Here is a 21,061-nt window from a genome sequence, read left to right as displayed (position 1 = left end):
TTCCCTTATTCAGAGACTCAGATGCCATGGGTCTCGGGTGGGGCAAGTACCTGCATTTAGGTCGGCACCCCTGGTGCTTCCATGCGGGAGGGCCACGCCCTGCACTTTGAGGATCACAGAAGAGCAGCTTCCGAGGGGCCTGCTGGGTGAGTGAGTTGTAAAATGCACACCTGAGCAACTGAATGAGTTGATCTAGTGCCCTGGGTTCTTGGACATAAACCAGTTACAGTTAGGAAGGAAATCTGCCCCCAAATTATTCTGATTTAGAAAAACTGGTACTTATGCATTTTTTTCTGGCAATAATTTGATGACAGGATGGTCCAACGGCCTATGTATTGTTAGTCTGTGATAATAAAATATCGTCAGCACCACACGGCGCAGTAGTTACCCTCTTACTCCTTTTGCAGCGGGTCATGTGCTAAGGTCTCCAAAAGTACTCCCTTAAAATAAATATAAACAAATTAATAAATATAATATAAACTAAAAAGAAGGGAACAGCCCTGCTTTACTCTGCTCAAAATTACTGGATCAAATCATTACTGCCCACCCTGTTGTTCCAATTGTGGTAAAACGGTGAGCGTGTGTGCCCTATAAATACCAGTGATGGAAAACCTCTCACGAATTCTAACCATTTCTGCTAAGTCCCCTTCCACAAAGTTAAGAGCCTAGGAGAAGCAGTAAGAGCTTTGAGCGCTCATCTATGTTTCTTGAGAAATGTCTCTGTTGGGTGATTAAGAGGTTGACCTGAATCAGCAGGATGGTGCTGTGCGTGGGGTCTGCTTGCTCCTCATGTAAAACATCCATCCGGCCTGGAAAGCCCCTGACCCGCACTTGACAGGGGGAAGTGGACCTACATCATAGGTAGACTGTGGGTCCTGTTATGGGGAGATGGGGAGACGGCACCCTGACCCATCCATCCAGGCTCCCCCTCAAACCCATGGGATTATGAAAGCAGGCCTGTGGGATGAGGAACCCACCAGCAGGAGCAGGCTCAAAGTTCTCCAAATGTGTGAGGTAGGGAGGGGAGCCAAGGACCTAAGGAATTTAGAGATCTTGTCCTAAAGAAGGGAAGCCTTCGGGTAGTGGTTGATACCTGCGCTCCATAGCCTGGCTGGTAGGAGCTGACGCCCAGCTCTGAGTGCTGGAAGGGTGGGGACTCTAGGATTTCCTATGGGGCAGCCAAGGGGAGGTGTGGCTGGGCCTCGGATTCAGAGAGGCCTGCATTCAAACCTTCCCTCCCCCCCACTCTCCCACGCTCACATCAGCCTTGTGGGCCCTCTCTCCTTCCATGCCTCCTGTTCCCACCTATGTGAGCCATTCAGGTGTGCCTCAGCCCCATCCTTCTCTCCAGCATGATGGAACCACCATCACAAAGGCCTGAGGCCAACTGTGAGGGCCCAGTGTGGGAAGGGGTACCTTTGCATCCCACTGGCCCTCTCATGCCCCAGACGGCCAAGACCCATTTCTTCTGCCCATGATGTTCGTTCCCGTCAGCTGATTCTCAAGGCCCAGCTGGGTGGAAGGTCTTCCAGAACGCAGCCCACAACATCCTGTAGATGTGTTTCCAGTAGAACTAGGCCAAAAGGCAGGGTGGTGGCAATGGATGGTCCAGGGGTTCAGTTAAAACTGGTTCCCAAAGGATTTTCAGGGCTCTTGGGGTAATGGGGAGAGAGGGTGGAGCTTTCTGCAGCTTCCAGGCTTCAATGAGAGCAGCTCTGGTTTATCTACGATACATGTGGGACATTGATGTGAGACTTCAGCCTTGAAGAACTGCTCTGCTAAAAGCAAACATGTTATATATGCATATCCATGTATACATATATGTGTATAGACATATATGCACAGATGCTTGTGAATGATGGATGAGTTAGAATGATGCCTCATTGTTTGAGATATTTGCTGAAAGAAGGCAATACCTGTCTCATAGCAGGGTCTCAGTAAATTTTGGTGGGGGGAGGTAATTAGGTTTATTTAGCTATTAACTGATTTTTAGTGGTGGCACTGGGGATTGAACCCAGGACCTCGTGCATGCTAAGCACACACTCTACCACTGAGCTATACCCATCGACCCTCAATAAAAATTTAATGAATGAATGAATGAAAAGTTGAAAGTGTGTGTTATGAAGACAGGGAGGTGCGGTCTGAGGAAAGGAAGGGGCTCAGTCAATTATGACCATTAGTCTGTTAACTTTTGCTCAATGGGCCACAGAAAACTCCCTGCTTATTCTACCCAGTTAAGAGACTCCCCTGCCATTTTCTTTTTTCCACCACAGCTCTGAAGCGAGCCAACAGCTTCCAGTCTCCAACTCCCAGCAGATGCCAAAGCTGGAGGAGAAAATTCCAGTCGAGTGAGTCATGAGCTCCTTGGGGGTGGGGCTGCGGGCAGGGGTGGGCAGAGTTGTCTGATTAATTCTCAGGGGCAGCTGTTCTCACTCCTCACATGTCCTCTCTGAGCTGGCCTCCTGGATGTGAGGGGCAAGGAAAGAAATGTAAGCTTGACTCTTTCTGCTGCTGACTGGAGGAAGGAATTTCCAAGGGATTTACTACCTTCCCTTCCCCCTCAGCTGCCCACTCTGGAGTCATGGAGCCTTAGCACTACAATTGCACTTGAAAGGGACCTTAGCAATCATCAGCTCCAAGCTGCTTGAAACACAGATGAGAAAACAGGCCCAGAGGCTTTATTTTGACTGAGTATACTGAATTGGGCTGGGGGCATCAGCTTAACCTTTGCAGTAGCGAGCAAAGCAATGAAGGAACCCAAGCACACACACGCATGTACACACACACACACACAAACGCACAAATACACACTGCCCTGTTCCTTTTTCTAAGCAGGCTGTTGTCCCACATCCCAGGGAAGAGCAGGCGAGTGGACCAGGGCCTGCAGTGGGTGCCAAGGCAGCCAGTTCCCACCAGATAGTGCAGTGACCACATGCACAGCTGCTCAGCATCCCAGGCCTGGCACCTTCCTGGGGCTGCCCCAGTTACAGAGCAGGGGTTCCCTCTTCCATCCTGAGAGAGGAGCAGGGAGTTGTCGCTTGATTCCAAGTCCATTGCTGCCTTCCACCTCCTCCTGCCTCACACTCCCTCTCCAGACTTTGCTGTAAGAGAGGTGGACCCAGGAAATCCTTGGGTTAGACAAAAGTTTCTAAAAAAAGAAACACTGGAGTTGGGACAGTGTGCTAGTTTAGCTGACTCCTTCCTTTTGAGTCACCGCTGACTCCTGGCCAGTGAGTCATTCTCCCAGCAACTGGTAGACCTGCAGGCCCTCTCACTGGGGCCAGGCTGGGACACGGGCACCTCAGCAAGCGGGCCAGGGCTGCACACCTGGTCAGGCCACAGCCCCTGGGACAACCTAAAATGACTCTTGAACCATCTTGCAGTCCCAGGCGGTAAGGGCAAGGGGAGGAGACAACGTTTATGGAAGGCCTGGGCCGGGCTCTTTCCATAGGTCACCTCATTTACTCTCCTACCTCACCCGTCCCGGTCACAGGAATTCTGCTTCTGTGTTGGTCCCTGTGGGTGCAGAGTCCATCTAATGCTTCCAGCTGACTTTACTGAGTACCACCAGTGTGAGGGGCCCAGCCTCACCCTCAAGAAGTTGCCAGTCTGCAGTGAGAGCAGGGAATCTGGTGGGGGACCCTCCCAGCAGGGTGGGGGATGCTGAAGGAGGCACAGGAGAGAGGGGACTGCTAACCAGCAGCATGGTTTCTGGGGTGGGTCTGAGGACTTCAGCTGCGTCTTTAGTTATCCGGGGAGTATCAGGTGTTGGTTCTCAAGTCTATAAAAAGGCTGGTTTGAGGGTAGGCCTTGAATTGGAATCATTTCTATGGATTTAGTGCCTAGCATGGGCCTGGAACAGAGAAGACACCCAGTCCTTACTTGCCGAATGAATGAACGAACGAACGAACGAACGAACGAATGAACAAACAAACAAACAAACAATGAACGAACTTACCAAAGAACCAGGGAACAAGCAGATTGGCCTGAGCGCAGGAACAAATGCCACTTGTGGGTTCAGCCTGAGCAGCTGCCGCCCCTAGAGGGCACTCCAAGACTTTGGGAGGATTTGAGCATTGCCTAAGCTCCAAATTCTGGGAAGCTGCACCCAGCAATCAGTCTTTGTGAAAATCCCCAGAGCCATCATTTCAATCATCTTTGTTTTGCCCAAAAAGGAACCCCAATAGGTGAGGTTGGTCCTGTAGGAGAGAGCAGATTTTGGGTTACCAACTCCTCCATCCCTTCACTGCCCCGTTTCAGCTGGCTCTGGCCCCGGCCCCAGGCAGGAAGATGGAGGCGGCTGCTTAACACCCTCCCCCAGCTGACCATACTCACCAGGATGACCTCTGGGATCAAGCAGAAAGGTCTCCATTGTGGAGGGCCCAGAGAAGAGGCAGGTGACCCAGGGGGCTGTGGGAGGAGCTGTAATCCAGGCCTTGGTCTGCTCATCAACCCCCTTTGCATGATGGGACTGGAAGGGCGAGAGGCACCCAGGACTGCAGAGGGCAGGGCAGCTCTGGCAGGAGCATGCCGAGGTTTCCAGGAAAATAAGAAAGGGCTGGCAGAGAAGGACTTGAGTTGGTGAATGAGAAAGAAGCTCCTGGGACCCCAAGTTAGAGAAATCCTAGCCATGGTGGATGTGCAGCCCCTTCTGGAACAGGTCCGTGGCTCAGCAGTGCCTTGTGTACGTGGTGGGGAGGGAAGGGGATGGAATTAATATTTAGCTAGCACTTGCCATTTACTCTGTGTTTTGCACTGGGCACCTCTCTTTATCCCATTTTATTTCTTCAGCTTCCCTGTGAAGGAGCACTAGGCTTCCCATTGCTCAGATGAGGAAACTGAGGGGCTACAGAACTTGCATGGTGCTGGGCAGCTGGTGTGGGTGTAAAGGGGGTGGGGGTCCAGGATCCCCTCCACCGTCCTCTGAGGGAACCCAAAGGTGGGTGAGATTTCCCATCCCCTCTGCTGGGCTCTGGCCCCACCTTCTCCTCCCAGGCAGCAGCTTGAGTGGCAGGTATTTTATTTCCCCCACCCCCCTAAGCCCTTCCCAAGTTTTCTCCTAAAGACAGGGTGTGAGGAACATGGGTAGAGACCCCACTAGCTGGGGTGAGGTGGGGATGAGACAGAGAAGAGAGGGGGCAGCTCCCAGGTCATGACCTTGGGAACCCCAAGGCTTTCTGGTCAGCTTGCTTCCCAAGGTGTCCTGGCTTTGTGCCAGAATGTTCCCGGATGGCTCCTCGGGGGAACAAAAAGGCAGTCTGTTGAGCTGAGGGGACCTTGAGGCAAGTTCAGGAGTTTGACTCAGGAGGTGGCAGAGAGAGGAGAACGAGGGGGCGAGGAAGAGGAGGAGAAGGAATCTGGCAGGAATTTGGCAAGCCGAAGGCAGGAAGCAAGGCAACAACTGACTCACAACTTTTGCCTTTTTAGGCTCGAACCATCTCCCTGTGGGCTGAGATGGGGGTTTGGGTGATGGCAGGCCGGCCAGCCACCTCCCCCGTGTCAGCTCCTGGCAGCTGCTTCCTGCCACCACCCTCAGATCTGTTCCCCTGAGTTACCTTCCCCCCAAAGCGTTCTGGGGGGCTGGCTTCCCTCGGGGAAGTGGCCAGCTTCTCAGAGCCCAGGACAGGATGTGTGCTCAGACACGCGTACATCTGTGTATGAGGAAAGCAGGACGGAGTACTGACAATCCCCCTGCATGGTTCCCCTGTGCAAGTGGGTCTAGAAGGAACCCTTGGGGTGATGCTTGGGTCTGGCCTGGCCTCGGTGGGTCCCAGAGGAGGAGCCTCTCGGCCAAAGCTTTGGGGAAACGGGCCGGAGGATAATGCTAAGAAGCAAACTGAAATCTGAAGGCTGGACACCTTGGAGGGAAATGGAAAAAGATCAGCTGAGAAGCCAGGAGCAGGGAGTCTGACTGTATTAGGGAGTTAGAGACAGTGGCCCTGGGAAGTCTCCGGGAAACGGCTCACAGGAGCGCTGGCTGGGCTGAGGGCATGACACTGAGTGGGCAGATCTGGACTTGAGCATGGCATCTTCTGAATCCCTCTGAGGACCGATTATGGGCATAGTCCAAAAGGGAGACAAAATGCTTGAGAGTTTAGGTTTGCAGTGACTAGGGGCTATGTGTGTGCATGTGTGCACTCCCGAGAGAGAGGGAGTGAGATTGATCTTACAGGTGACAGCTGCCAGAATTCCACTGTAACTGGGCTAATTGATTTCAGCCCCCACAGTTCAGAATGAGGCTCGTCCTCTGGCCCCGGCCGCACTCCTGTCTCCTGTCAGTCTGAGTACATCCCTGCATCTTACTTGTTCCCTGACTGATGGGAGGTTGGCACAGACCCCACTACATGTGCTTCAAATGAATTGATACTCATTATAGTCTCCCTCCCTTGTGTTCTCGTATAATCTCAAACTAACGTCTCGTCTGAGAACCCCTTGGTGCACGTGTGAGAAGGAAGAGCCTGTTTCCCTGGCAGTGGCTGCCTGGCCTGTGGGAGTGGTCAGGCGTGGGGTGGGCAGGGGCCTCAGGTGGTTTACTGACTGGGTGATTTAACGTAGCCCCAGCCCTGACCCCATGCCTTTAGGGCAAATGTTAGAGGTAGCTGTCTGTTTCTAAGAAACACCCCAGAGAGCCCTGCTCCACCTTTTGGGAACATTCGCACGTGAGCATGAGACATAGTGGCTCTTGGACTTTCCTTCCTTCCCCCATGGGAGCCTGACACTCCCACATCTCTCCTTCCAAATCCCAAGCTGTGGGCTCCGGGACCTCTGAGTCCATCTCTGGCATCTTCCTCCCTCTGACTCTGTGTACAGGAGCATCACCTCCTCTTTTCATGATGAAATAAGGAAATCATAACTCTGTAATGGAGAATGTGTTCTTTCCCTGGCAGATTTGACAACAACAGTAAACAACAAGAGAACCATGTTGCCCTCAAAGGAAGCTTCTCCTTCTCTTTCTCCTTCCTCGTCTTCTTCGCCTTCCCCACCATCTTCTTCCTCAGCTGGTGTCCTGGGGAAAGGCCTGGATCGGACCTCCCCGCCTCAGGTAAGTGCCTGGGGGCCGCACAGGTGCTAGGAAGGTGGGCTGCCTGTGCTCCTCCCACTTCCACACTGAACTCTGGATTCCTAGCACCCTTAGTCACCGCAAGGGTCAAGCCAGGCCAGAGAGATGCTCTGCCAAGAGTCCACCCTTCTTTACTTGTCCTTTTCGTCTAAAAAAAATTTTTTTTATTGAAGTATAATCGATTTATAATATGTTAATTTCTGGTGCACAGCATAGTGATTCAGTTATAGATATGTATATTCCTTTTCGTGTTCCTTTTCATTACAGGCTATTAAAAGGTATTGAATATAATTCCCTGTGCTCTACAGTGGACCTTGCTGTTTACCTATTTTATATATAGTGGTTCGTATCTGCAAATCTCAAACTTCCAATTTATACTTTCCCCCTTCCCCCCTGGTAACCATACCATATGATATCACTTGTACGTGGAATCTAAAAAAATGGCACAAATGCACTTGGCCCTTTCCTGAAGGTGCACCCTGCTCCTTCTCAGCCAGCCACTCACTCACTCACTCAGCAGACTTTAGGGGCATGGAATCTGGGCTGGACTGTGGGAGGCAGAGGCACCAGGACTTAACACTCTGCCCTCAAGGACCCCACGGAGGGCACTGAGGAGCTGCAGCTGAAGGATGGCGGGCCCAGAACTGAGGGTGCCTTTGGTAGCAGCTGAGAACCTTGGAAGCAACATCCCCCTTGAACAGAAAATGGCATCGCTGTGAGTCTAGGCAGGGCTGGACTCTCCTTCAGTGTGAAAGATTGCACCTCTGCTACCTGCCTGGCCCTGTTCTAGGCTCTGGGAAGCAGAACACCCGAGACAAAAACGTCCATGCTCTTGTGAAGCTCCTGTCCCATGACCAGAGCTCCTGACAGGGCACAGTTCATCCTTCTAGAGTCTGCTATGTTCTTTCTTTGCCAAGGACCAAGCTCCTGCATGCTAGAAATGGCCACTCATTCAGTGCAAAATGTGAGGCATAGTCAGGTTTAGAAGGGTCATCGAAGATCCTGAAGGCTATCCTGCCACCACAGCTCCAAGCCGGAAGAGTAGCTGTTTCTCTTTACCTTAATGGTCTCCAAGGAAGAAGCCCTGGTTTCTTCGTTGTTGGAGGAACATGCCTATGGGTGGGATGTGCCCATTAGTAGGGACCATGGCCAAGCCAGGCACAGGGTATTTGTCCTTCCCTATGAGCCTGGCCACCCACAGGGGCCAGACCAGCCCTACCCTCACTGGCCCAGGAACTTGTCAGTGACTTTGCCTTCCCTTCTGGCCTCCCACCCAGGAAAGCCTTTGATCAGTGCTGATATGGGGGCTCTGGGCCAACTCCAGCCCATTCCAAGGCAGCCACTTAGAATGAAGAGTGATCCTCTGAAATCATCCCAGGTAGAATTCCTTTTGTCTAGATCTGGAGAGAGGAATGGAGGGGGCTGTGGACTGAGATGTGTCTTCCTCAGGTAAGTAAATGCTAGGAATTTCTAAATCACTCCTACTTTTTGTCCATCCCCTCCAGGTGACAGTTTACAACTCCCCCTCGCAGGTCTCGAGGGATCATTTCAGTCCTTCCACCCCAATCTTTCTGAGGCGAGCCAGGGCCCAAGGAGTACCCAAGGAAATCCCCCTATATTTGCCTCATGACCACGTGCTGGAGAGGGCAGAGTACTGCCTGGTGACACCTGGTGGAGACAGCCTTGCCAGCCCCAGGCCACCCGACCCTGCAGAGATGGCTTCTGATGAGTGTCAGGAGGGAGGGGCCCCTTTCGGGGGTTCCAGAAGCATCCACAGAGGTCCATACCCCATGGGAGGGAAGGACAGCTGCTTGCCAGACCAAGAGCTGTCTCCCAGGGCTGGAGAGGACCCAGGAGAAAGGAGTACCAGACTCAGGAGGGGAGAGGAGAGTGGGTCAGAGCTGGCAGAGGGGAAGAAGTCGGGCTTAAAGAAGCTGGTCCTCACTCAGGAGCAGAAGACCAGCCTCCTGGATTGGAATGACTCCAACCCTGAGAGCTTGCACCTGGAAGCCGGGGCACGACTTTCCCAGCAAAGCGCTGAGAATGGTAGAGGAGGCCGTGCGCTGAAACCAGTCCGCCCCTTGCTACTCCCTCGGACAGTGGGAGAGACCCTGCCAGCCCAGAGAGAGGCTCAGGAAAAGATGGGGACCCCAGCCGAACGGGCTCCAGGGGAGCGAAGTGTGGCCCCGCCCAAGTCCCCACTGAGGCTCATAGCAAACGCCATCCGAAGGTCTCTGGAGCCGCTCCTCCCCAGCTCCGATGGTGGGAGGAAGGTCTGGGCCAAGTCAGAGTTAAAGGCTTTGCCCACCAGCCCACCCCATGGCACTCGCTCGTTCAGCCTTTGGAAAAGCAGCTCCAGTAAAGACAGGGACCAGCAGTCCCCCAAGAAAGACAAGGCAAGCAGGGCCTCAGCCTTCTTCTCCCTAGGCGCCCCCCCTACCAGGGCTGCCCAGCCCTCGGACCCGGGCCCTCATGACCCTGCCCTCCGCACCCACAGTTTGCCCAACCGGCCATCCAAGATGTTTCCTGCGTTTGTGTCCCCATCCTACAGCAAGATGGAAGATGTCCCCACACTCCTGGAGAAAGTGAGCTTGCAAGAGACCTTCCCAGATGCTTCCAGGGTTCCCAAGAAAAAAACCTCACTCTTCTCCTCCCTCAGACTGAAAGACAAATCTTTTGAGAGTTTCCCCCAAGTATACAGACCAAGAAAGGACCTCCAAGACCTCTTTGGCAGCCCCAAGGGGAAGGTGCTGCCCGTGGGCAGTGCCCAGGCCCTGGAGAAGCTGGTGCCGCCCGTCAGCAGCGCCTGCCTGGGGCAGAGGCTCCATGCTCCTTCTCCGGAGAAAGGTGCAAGTAAGTGGCTCTTTCCTAACAAAAGTCTACTGTTCAAACCGGGCAACTAGTTACCCTTGTTGGGTTAACAAGCAGGCCTCTTTCACCTTGTTTTGCTTCTCAAATTGAATTCTGACAAAAGTAGGAAAACTTGAATTTGAAAAAAATCTGAAAAAGTTAAATTTGGAACTATGTTATAGAAAGTTTTGAAAGAGACACAGAATCAACTGTAATTACACCACTTTCCCATTCATTGTCCATATGATTATTTTTCACTAAGTTATATATAAAATTTTATATCTTTTTAAAGCAACATTATATCATAGGTATTAAGCCACTTACCTTATAGTCTACATAAATGTGATTTAACGGCTATAGTATATTCTATCTAGTGGATATGTTATTATTTAATGAACTATTTTCTTATGGTTTAACTTATTGATATATACATTATATATGAATATATTTATATTTTATGTATGGTATTGAATGAACATTTTTATGCACATAGCTTTTTCTTTCCTTTGAATTATATTTTTTAGCATAGGTTCCAAGAAATGGGATTCCTGATTGAAAAATGTGAATTTTTGAAAGATTCTTTTAACTAACACTGACAACTTGTGCTTTAAAAGAGAATTGCATGGGTTAAGATTACATAGGATCTCTCTATGTTATTTCTTACAACAGCATGTTACAAATTTCAGTTGAAACAAGGGAAAGGCACCAGTTTATATCCCACAGCTAATGATGAGAGCACCTTTTTCATCATGCTGTCACCTGCGTTGTATATTATATATCTTAAATTTTGCTATTTTACTAGTCAAAAAAAAAAATGGTGCCTCTTTTAAACTTTTTTTTTTCATCACTAGCTTTAACACATTTATGTGTATTTGGCTACCAATGGGACTTAGGCTTTTATGTTTAAATCTGATTATAATTTTTCAAATTATAAAATTAATATATCAACAAATCAGAATAATTCAACAGTAAGGAGATTTTTTTGAAAGTAATGTGTAATCTCTCACCCCATTCTCTTCTTTGCCAAAGCATTGGGACATATCCTTAGAGAAAACACTTACATGATTTCTTTTTTTGTCGTTGATATTTGTTTGATTGCTTTAAACAAACTGATTCTACCATCCCTATTGCTGAGAACTTTGTTTTTATTCATTGTTAAAAACTTTTTTAAAATTTAAATTTAATTTTGGAGCTTTCAGTTTTCAAGCAAAACAATTATTTCTCCCTTTTGGTGCTTTAATCATAAAGCTATATAGATTAACAAGAGACTTTATTTTCAGCCAATTCAAGATAAGCATGGGCAGGCTGAAGTCCACCCTTTTTATTACATCATAAACTTTGTGTTGTGCATTTTTTTCATAGATAATACATTCACATGGCTCAAAATAAAAGGGTACAAAAGGCACAAAATAAATAGCCCTATCTCCCTTTCCTGTCCCTGAGCATCCAGTCCTATCCCCGATGACAGATATTATCATCAGGTTCTCGAGCATACTTCCAGACAAAATTTATGAATATATAATCAAATTTACATATTATATATTTTCTTTTTTGCACAAATAATAGCATGCTAGCGTATTGAATGCACTTTTTTAACTTTTGATTTTATTTTGGAGATTATTGTGTATCAGTACATACAGAACTTTCTCCTTAATTTCATAGCTACATGGTATTCCATTGTGTAGATGTACCATACTTCTTGTAGCCAGTCCCCTATGATGGGAAATTTAAGTATTTCAAATCTTTTGCTATTGCAAACAGTGCTATGATAATGAGGAACTTGGACCATTTGGCATATGTGTGAATTTAACCTGTAGGATAAATTCCTAGAGGTGGAAATTCAAGAACGGAGGATATGTGAATTGGGAATTTTGATAGATATTGCCAAATCGTCCTCTGTCAAAGTGGTTCTGGTTCATACTCCCGGCAGCAACGTATGAGAGGGCGCCCTTTTACCTGCGCTAACCAGTGTGTTATCCAACTTTTTTTAAAAATCTTTACCAGCCTGGTAGGTGATTGAGCATCTTTTCATATACTAAAGTCATTTGTATTTCCTTTTCTGTGATCTATTGTTTCTGTCTTTAGTTTTCCATTGGGTTGTTCATATTTTTCTTAAAGATATGGAGGGATTCTATTGAAAGGGAGACTTAGCTCGTTTCTTTTGGTATAAATTACAAATACTTTTTCCGGCTTCTTATTTGTGTTTAACTTTGTTTATAGTGATTTTTGTCATATAAAATTTTAATTTTATATGGTGGTTGTAGCAATTTTTCATTTTATGGCTTCTGGGCTTCATATAATAATTCAGAAGGAACTTTTTCTAAGTTTATAGAATGTTTTCTTATAGTTTCTTTTAGTCTTGTTTGTTTTAGATTTTCTTACTTTTATATATTTACATCGAGATTATCCTAATATAAAATGTAAGCTATGGGTCCAATCTTTTTTTTTTCAGATGTCTCCTTGGTTATCCTAAAATAATTTAGTGAATAGCACATCTTTTTTTCCTCTCTTACGTGAGATGACATGTTTATTATATGTAAAATTCCTGTACTTGGACTGATTTCCATACCATCTACTATGTTCTATTGAGTTGTCTGTTATGTGTCAGTACCATTATTTCCTTTGTATATTTATATATTTTAAAATTTTTATATTTTACCATTTAGTAGAAAGAGTATTTCATTATTGATCTTTTTTTCAAAATTTTCCTGGCTCTTCTTGCTTGTTTGATATTCCACATGGCCTTAGCATTAGCTTGTCTATGTACCAAAAAAATCCTATGAGTACTTTTATGGGATTAACTAACTGGTTAAGAATCTACTACTTTATGATATGAGTTGCCTATCCATTTGCTCGTATCCTTTTTTGTGACCCTCTAGAATATTCTAAACTTGAAATCATATAGATCTTATATATTTTTTATTGGGTATGTTCATTTTTGTTGCTATTATAAATAAGATATTTTCCATTTTATCTTCCTGCTATTGTTTGTATATATGGAATTTATTGATCTCGTATAGCAGTTTTGCACCATCTATTTTTACTGAATTCTCTTTGCTTGTGAAAGTTTTTCAATGGTTTCTCTTGGGTCCTACCCCAATATGTAGTCATAACATCTGCAAATAATGATAATTTTACCTCTTGTTTTTAAGTTGTGTACCTTTAACTTATTTTGTTTCCTAGTTTCTTTGGTTTCCATAATCTCCAGGACAACATTAAAGTAGCGATAATGGTTTCCTTATTATATTCTTAACTTTAATAAGAATGTATCTCATTAATAAGAATGTTTTCCCATCAAAGTATGGTGCTGGCTTCTGGGTTGACCCAGATGTATTTAGTCATTTTAAGAAAATAGCTAATAGCTATGTAGTCCTATTTTATTAAAAGTATTTTTAATCATAAGTGGATGTTGAATTTTATTAAATGTCATTTCAGCACCTTTTGAGATTATTGTATGATTTTTTTCTGCATAGTTTAATTAATGTTATGAATTATGTAATAGATTCACTGATACTGAACCATCCGTATATTGCTAAAATAAATACCATTTGGTCATGATGCCTTATTGTTTTAATATACTCTTCTGTTTGCTAATATTTTATTTAAGATTTTTGCATCAAATTTGTAGGTAAGATTAACCTTTAGTTCACTTATATCACATTTATATGGCTTCTGTATGTGCTGATTAGAATAAGTTGGGATAAATGTGTTTTCCTGATTTATTTATCATGAAGAGCTGCATTCATTTATATTCATTAGGAAATGGTGTGACTTCCTTGGCTCAGAACAGAATTGGAGTGCAGAGAGTAGAGTTAGGTTAAGGCTGACCAGCTCTGGAAATAGTGCCTGGCCCCTTCACATAGAAGAGATTTGTGTTCCTCAGATGTTCTTATGTTAGTTTCCTAAGAATGTACAGATTTTACCTATCCTCTCAGATCAGATGCATTAGTTTGCTTTTATTTCCTTGCTCTTGGCAAGCCAACCCCCCCCCCCCCAACACACACACACTCTACACTGCTCATGTCACGTTTAACTTGCCAGATACACACTTCCATGCCATAGAGGGAGAAAACAGTACTGACATGGAAAGTGAGAAACTTTCAAAGCTTGATCAAGTGGAAATACCTCCAATTTATAATCACTTGAATAAGAGCCAGCTGAAATTTAACTTTTCTTATTTTTATAACACATCTTGCCAGGTAAATAGTAAACATAGATCCCTCAGTCTTTAAGTTACTTAGGGGCATCAACTGATTTCAAGCACTTACTAGCGCCAATTTTATACATACAGTTTTAATGCTAATTATTATTCCTGTATATAATTAAACCAGACACCTTGAGAACATCTCTTTTTTATTTTTGTGTAAAATATTTAGTGCAGTATAAAATACATACAGAAATATTAAGTATGCAACTGATGGATTTTTGCAAGGGGCACATTTGTGTAATCGCCTTGGAGATCAAGAAATGGAACATTTCACCAGCACTCAGAAGCCTCCCTTCTGCTTCTTCCTAAATATAATGCCACCCAACAAAAGTACTTACCATCTGATTTCTTTCATCTTCGATTACTTTCACAGTGTTTTGACTTTATAGAAATTTAATCATTCAGCCTGTGGTCAGTAAAATTCTAAAAGGGCCCCAGGCTGTCCACACACTTGCCCTGTGTAATCCCGTCCTCTCGAGTGTCAGTGGGAATGTGAAGATGACGGCGTTCACTTCTGTACTTAGGTTATGGGATTTTGCAAATGTAATTAAGTTCCAAACCAATTGAGTTTGAGTTCATCAAAAGGGAGATTATTCTGGGTAGGCCTCACCTAATCGGGTGAGCCCTTAACAAGGACTGGGCTCTTTCTGAAGTCAAAAATTCAAAACATGAGAAAGACTTGATCCTGCTGGCCTTGAAGGAGTAAAGTGTCATGTTGTGAGAGGGCTTATGGACAGGAGGCCCCTAGGAGCTACAAGCAGCTGACAGCCAGCAAGAAAATGGAACCCATGTCCTACAACCACTAGAACTGAATCCTGCCAACAGCCTGAATGAGCAGGAAGAGAGCCCTTAGCTACAGAGGAGACCCCAGCCCCGTGGACTCCTTGCCTGCAGCTTTGTGAGATGCTGAGCAGGGGAACCGGTGGAGCCAGGCCTGAACTTCTGACCTACACAACTGTGAGATAATCAGTGGGGGCTATTGTAAGCTGCAACATGGTGTTCATGGCTCCCACAATACAAAACTAATCCAAGTATATGCTCTTTTGTGCCCGGCTTATTTCATTAAAATTATGCAGGGGGTGGTGGGGGGAGGGAAGACAGGTTGATACGCGTAGCAGTGGTTTCCTCTTTTCCACCACTGCGGTTTATTCCCTTGTATGAATATGCCGCTCTTCATTTGTGCAGTCTGATGCTGGGCACTTAGGTTGTTTTCAGTTGTTTTTATTGTGAAGAACGCTGCTTTCAGCACCTTATACATATCTTTTCTGTTGAGTACTGTCAAAGATAAACAAAGCTGGATACTAGTTAAAGTGGTAAGGACAGAGTTTAATGAGTAATTGTTACAGTAAGGAAGAGGGTTCAGCACGAACCGGACTCAGCTTTGATTTTGACAGAGGTGGCTGGATGTTCGACAGGAAGAATGAGGGAGTAGGGAGAGGGCTGAATGGGGGCCTCAGCAGAATCAAGGGAGTGAAAGGTTCCACAGGGTGGGCCCATGTAAATGATGATCAGGCCAGCTGGGTCTGCTACTGGGCGGTGGTGGAGGTTAGGCTTCCATCCTCCCTTGGAGACTGGGAGACAGAGGCCTTGTCCATCCTGAAGATTGCATTTGAAAGGACTGGCCTTCCAGTTCCTTGGGAAGAACACTCCAGAGTGGCAGGAGATACATACACATCTCAAAAGGACAGAGGAAAGATTGATGATTGCAGGTCTTTTTTAGTAAAGGCTCCAAGAAAGGGTGGTCAGGAGGGAATAGACAGGTGTTGGCTAAAACCAACAGTAAATTCATCAGTCTTGAGTTTTCTCAGGCAGGTACTTGAGGGGGACTGGGTCCTCCTCATCTGAGGGATGTGGCCTTGAGCTGTTAGAAACTGCTAGTGTTTAAGGCTTTCAATGCAGGATAAGGTGAGTGGGCTAAACTGTTTGTGTTGAAACTCTGGTTGTTACGGGCCAAGGTTGAGGTCCAGCCAAGAAGAGGGTTCAGGGAGCTTGGCTAGAGTTTTGTGGAAGAGAGAATCTGTCAGTACCTTCCGAGAGTGGAACTGTTAGGTCGTGGGCTCAGGTATCTATGGTTTTCTTTAGTAGACACCATCAGACAGGAGAAGACAGTATCTTCTCCCACACTTGGGCTCACTATTTCACTCTCTAAAGATGTTTTTGATAAGCAGAAGCACTTATTCTAATGAAATCAAAGTTATCAATATTTTCCCTTATTGTTGATTTTTGCATTCTGTTTATGAAATCTTTCCCTACTCTGAGGTCATGAAGTTACTGTTGTATAGTACCTTCTAGAACTGTGCTTCCAATATGGTAGGCACTATTTCACACTTGAGACGTAGCTAGTGTGAGTGAGGAACTGAATTTTTAATTTTATTTAATGTTAACGAATTTGAATTTTAAAACTGAAGCAGTATAAATTTTTTTTTCTTTAGATAGAATTATATTTCACTTTAAACATTAAAATTTTATTATCTAAGCCAAGATGTGCTGTAAGTGTAAAATACGCACCAGATTCTGAAGACCTTGTATAAAGGAAATAATATAAAATATCTCATTAATATTTTTATATTGATTACATGTTTAAATGATAATATTTTGTAATTTGAGCTAAATATATGATTAAGACTAATTTTGTTTTATTTTTACATTTTTGTTTGTTTGTTTTTACATTTTTTAATCTGGCTGCTAGAAATTTTTAAATGGCCTATGTGGCTCATATTGTATTTCTATTGTACAACACTGTTAAAGAAGCTTTATTATTTCACCTTTCCCAATTAAGTCTACAACCAATGTAGGATAGATTTTTGTGTATTCTGTGAGGTAGGGTGAGGGTTGTTTTTTTTCCATGTTGTTATCCAGTTGATTTAGCAGCACTAAGTAAAAAGATCATCCTTTCTCCCCACTTCATTGTAGTGACACTTTTGTCATAAATTAGGCTGGTTTGTTTTTGAACCTCCTATTCTCTTCCACTGGTTGGTTTGTCTGTCCTTGCACCTGAATCACACTGCTTTCATTATGTGGTTTTATAGTAAGTCTTCACAGTCTGAAGTAAATCCTCTACTTTGTTTTTCTTCAAGATTGTTTGGATATTCTTGGCCTTTTGCATTTCCATATGACTTACAGGATCAATTCATCAATTTCCACAAAAATATTTTCTGGACATATGACTGGTATTACATTGACTCTCTAGATAAAATTGGAGAGAATTAATAGCTTTGCAATATTAAGTCTTCAAATCCATGGACATGATACATCCCTGAGGACTTCTGCAATTTCTGTCAGTGCTTTGTATGATTTTCATTACATATATTCCCTGGTATTTAATTTTTTTGTGTGCAGTTATAAATGATACAGTTTTAAATTGATTAATTTTGGCGGGGAGGGTATAGCTGAAGTGGAAGAATGCATGCTTAGCATGCACGAGGTCCTGGGTTCAATCCCTTGTACCTCCACTAAACTATATATAAATTAATTAAATAAATAAATTACTTCCCCCCCAAAACAAACAAACAAAATGATTAGAGACATTTGATTACTTGAGAATACTGAGTCTTCTAAGAACATACTAAAGCCTTCTATTTAATCAGAGTTCTTAACAGTTATGGATGTGAGTCCTTTATCTGTGTGCTTGCAAATATTCCCTCCCACTTAGTAGACTGTCTCATCAGTTTCATCATCATCCAAAGAATAGAAGATTTTAATTTGATGAAGTCAAACTTAAATTTTTTTAAAATAATTTGAGTTATTTCTAAGAAATCTTTCTAAACCCAAAGTCACTAAGACTTTCTCCTGTTTTTTCAGTTTTACAGCTTTTAGCTTTGAGGCTTGAGTCTATAATCCAATTTTAATTAATTTTTATAGTAAATAGAAGTCAAGGGTTTTTTTGCCTGTAGATAGCCAATTATTACAGCACTACTTGTTAAAAAGACTCTTCTTCCCCCACTGAATGACTGTGGCATCTTTATAGGTAATCAGTTGACTGTACATATGTGGGTTTAATCTCTGTGCTCTCTAATCTGTTCCGTTGAACTATGTGTTTACCTGACACCAACAGCATGCTCTCCTGATCTTGGTAGCTTTATAGTAAGTCTTGCAAACAGGTAGTAGGAGTCCTCAAATTTTGTTCTTAAAAATTATTTTGGCTAGACTAGTAAGTCTTCTGTGTTTCCATATAAATTTTAAATTTAGCTTTTTAATTTCTACCAAATAAGCCAGCTGGAATTTTGACTGAGATTGCTTTTAATCTATAGATCAATTTGGGAAAAATGGATACCTACTGAGTCTTTCAATCAATGGAAATGGAATATCTCTCAATTTATGTAGGTTTTCTTAGTTTTCAGTGTGTAGGTCCTACACATATTTTGTATCACTTTAGAATTTCTTTTTTTGGTTGTTGCTATTGTAAATGGAATGTCTTTCTTAATTTTGATTTTCAGTTCTTCATTGTTAATGTATAGAAACACAATTGACTTTTTATATTGTCCTTGCTAAACTCACTTATTATTCTAGTAGCTTTTTCTGTGAGATACTCTGCATAGATAATCATTTTGTCTGCAAATAAAGACAGTTTGATATCTTCCTTTCTAGTTTGTATACCTTTTACTTAATTTTCTTTCCTTATTGTACTGCCCGGGACCTCCTACACAATGTGAAATAGAAGTGGTGAGAGGGCACATCATGGTTTGTAAAGCTAATATCTGAGGGCTTATATTTCACCACATTCAGTGGTTGCTGTAGATTATTTTTGTAGGTACTCTTCTTTTTTATTGGTTTATAACATTATTTAGTTTTATGTGTGCAATGTTTTGATGTCTGTATGCACTACATTGTGCTTACCACCAAAAGTTTAGTTTCCATCCATTGCCATACAGTTGATCCCCTTTACCAGTTTTGCCCTCGTCCTACCCCCTTCCCCTCTGGTAGCTACTACTCTGTTTTCTGTATCTATATGTTATTTTTGGTTTCAGTTTTTCGTTTATTTATTTTTATATTCCACATATGAGTAAAATCATACGGTATTTGTCTTTTTCTATCTCACTCATTTCACTCAGCATAATACCTCAAGATCCATCCATGCTGTCACAAACAGCAAGATTTCATCCTTTTATATGGCTGAGGAGTGTTCCATCATATATATATATTTCATATCTTCTTTATCCGTTCATCCCTTGATAGGCAGTTAGGTTGTTTCCATATCTTGGTTATTGTAAATAATATTGTGATGAACATAGGGGTGCATATATCTTTTCAAGTTAGTTTTTGTTTTCTTCAGATAAATACCCTGAAGTCGAATAGCTGGATCATATGATAGTTCTGTTCTTAATTTTTCAAGGAATCGCCATACTGTTTTCCATAGCAGCTGTACCAATTTACATTCTCACCCACAGTGTATGAGAGTTCCCTTTTCTCCACACCCTTTCCAACACTTGTTTCCTGTCTCTTTGATAATAGCCATTCCAATGGGTGTGATGTAATATCTCGTCATGGTTTTCATTTGCATTCCCCTGATAATTAGTGATGTTGAACATCTTTTCATTTGCCTATTGGCCATCTGTATGTCTTCTTTGGAAAAGTGTCTATTCAGCTTCTCTTGTATGAGTTCTTTATATGTTTTGGGTATTAAACTCTTATCAGATATGTGACTTGCAAATATCTTCTCTCATTCAGTAGGTTTTTTTGTTTTGTTGATGGTTTCCTATGTTGTGCAGAAGCTTTTTAGTTTGATACAGTCCCATTTGTTTATTTTTGCTTTTGTTTCCCTTGCCTGAGGAGACAGATCCAGAAAGATATTGCTAAGACCAATGTCAAAGAGCATACTGTCTATGTTTTCTTCCAGTAGTTTTATGGCTTCAGGTCTTGCATTTAAGTCTTCAATCCATTTTAAGTTTATTTTTGTGTATGGTGGGGGATACTGGTCCGGTTTGATCCTTTTGCATGTGACTGTCCAGTTTCCAACACTATTGAAAAGACTATCTTTTCTCCATTGTATGTTCTTTGCTCTTTTATCGTAAATTAATTGTCCAAATATATATGGGTTTATTTATGGACACTGTGTTCCATTGATCTATGTGTCTGTTTAAGAGACATGTAGGTACTCTTTATTAGTTTAAGGAAGTTCCCTTTTATTCCTAGCTTACTATGAGTTTTTATCATGAATAATGATAAATTTATTCAAAGACTTTCTACATCCACTGATACCATATTTTTACTTCAGTGATGTGCTGAATTGCATTGATTGAATTTTTATATAAATTAGAAAATGTTGAACTATTATTGTGTTCCTGGAGGAAATCCAACTTGGTTATAATGTGTTAGCTTTTTATGTAATACTGTATTGGATTTGCTAATCACTTTTAGTAGTTTTATACCTATGAGAGTAATTGATCTGAAAATTTCTTTTCTTGCAATATCCTTGTCAGGTTTTGGTATTAAAGTAATGCTAGCCTTGTACACAAGTTGGGAAGTGTTCCATCTTTTTCTTTAATCTCTGGAATTGTTCTTTAAAATATTGCTGTTCTTTCTTTCTTTTTTTTTTTTTTTAACGTTTGGGCACAAAGTCATCTAATGTAGAAAATTTTTTGTAGGATAATTTTTAGTCATGGATTCAGTTGCTTTAATAGATATGTAACTATTCTGACTTTTCTATTTCTTGTTTCAATTTTGGTAAGTCATGTTTTCAATAAATTTGTCCATTTTATCTAAAGTTTCTAATTTATGGTCATAAAATGGTTTATGTAATAGCTTCCTTTAATCCTTTGTAGGACTTCTTATCCCCAATATTAGTAATTTGTGGTTTCTGTCCCTTTTTTCTTAGTCATTCTTCATGGGGAATCATCAATTTTATTTGTCTTTTTAAAGAAGATTTTGTTTTGTTAATTTTCTATTTTATTTCTTCATCTTTGTCTTTCATAATTTGTTCTAATCTTAATTATTTTCTTCCTTTT

General features: G+C 43.0%; 1 protein-coding gene across 5 annotated transcripts in view; it reads left to right on the top strand.

Annotated features, from left to right (window-relative positions):
* Positions 1 to 21,061, top strand: part of MICAL2 (microtubule associated monooxygenase, calponin and LIM domain containing 2) — a 213,615-nt gene that overhangs the window by 151,669 nt on the left and 40,885 nt on the right. For all 5 annotated transcript variants that reach the window (XM_074372378.1, XM_074372380.1, XM_074372377.1 and 2 more), the window contains 3 exons: positions 2,274 to 2,348; positions 6,888 to 7,042; positions 8,566 to 9,913. In XM_074372378.1, coding sequence (XP_074228479.1) covers positions 2,274 to 2,348; positions 6,888 to 7,042; positions 8,566 to 9,913 — 1,578 coding nt within the window. The remainder of the gene's footprint in view (positions 1 to 2,273; positions 2,349 to 6,887; positions 7,043 to 8,565; positions 9,914 to 21,061) is intronic.

Source organism: Camelus bactrianus, chromosome 10 (genome assembly GCF_048773025.1).
Source record: "Camelus bactrianus isolate YW-2024 breed Bactrian camel chromosome 10, ASM4877302v1, whole genome shotgun sequence".
Taxonomy (NCBI): Eukaryota; Metazoa; Chordata; class Mammalia; order Artiodactyla; family Camelidae; genus Camelus; species Camelus bactrianus.
The sequence above is the reverse complement of the archived record's forward strand: the minus strand, read 5'-3'. Positions and strand labels throughout refer to the sequence as shown.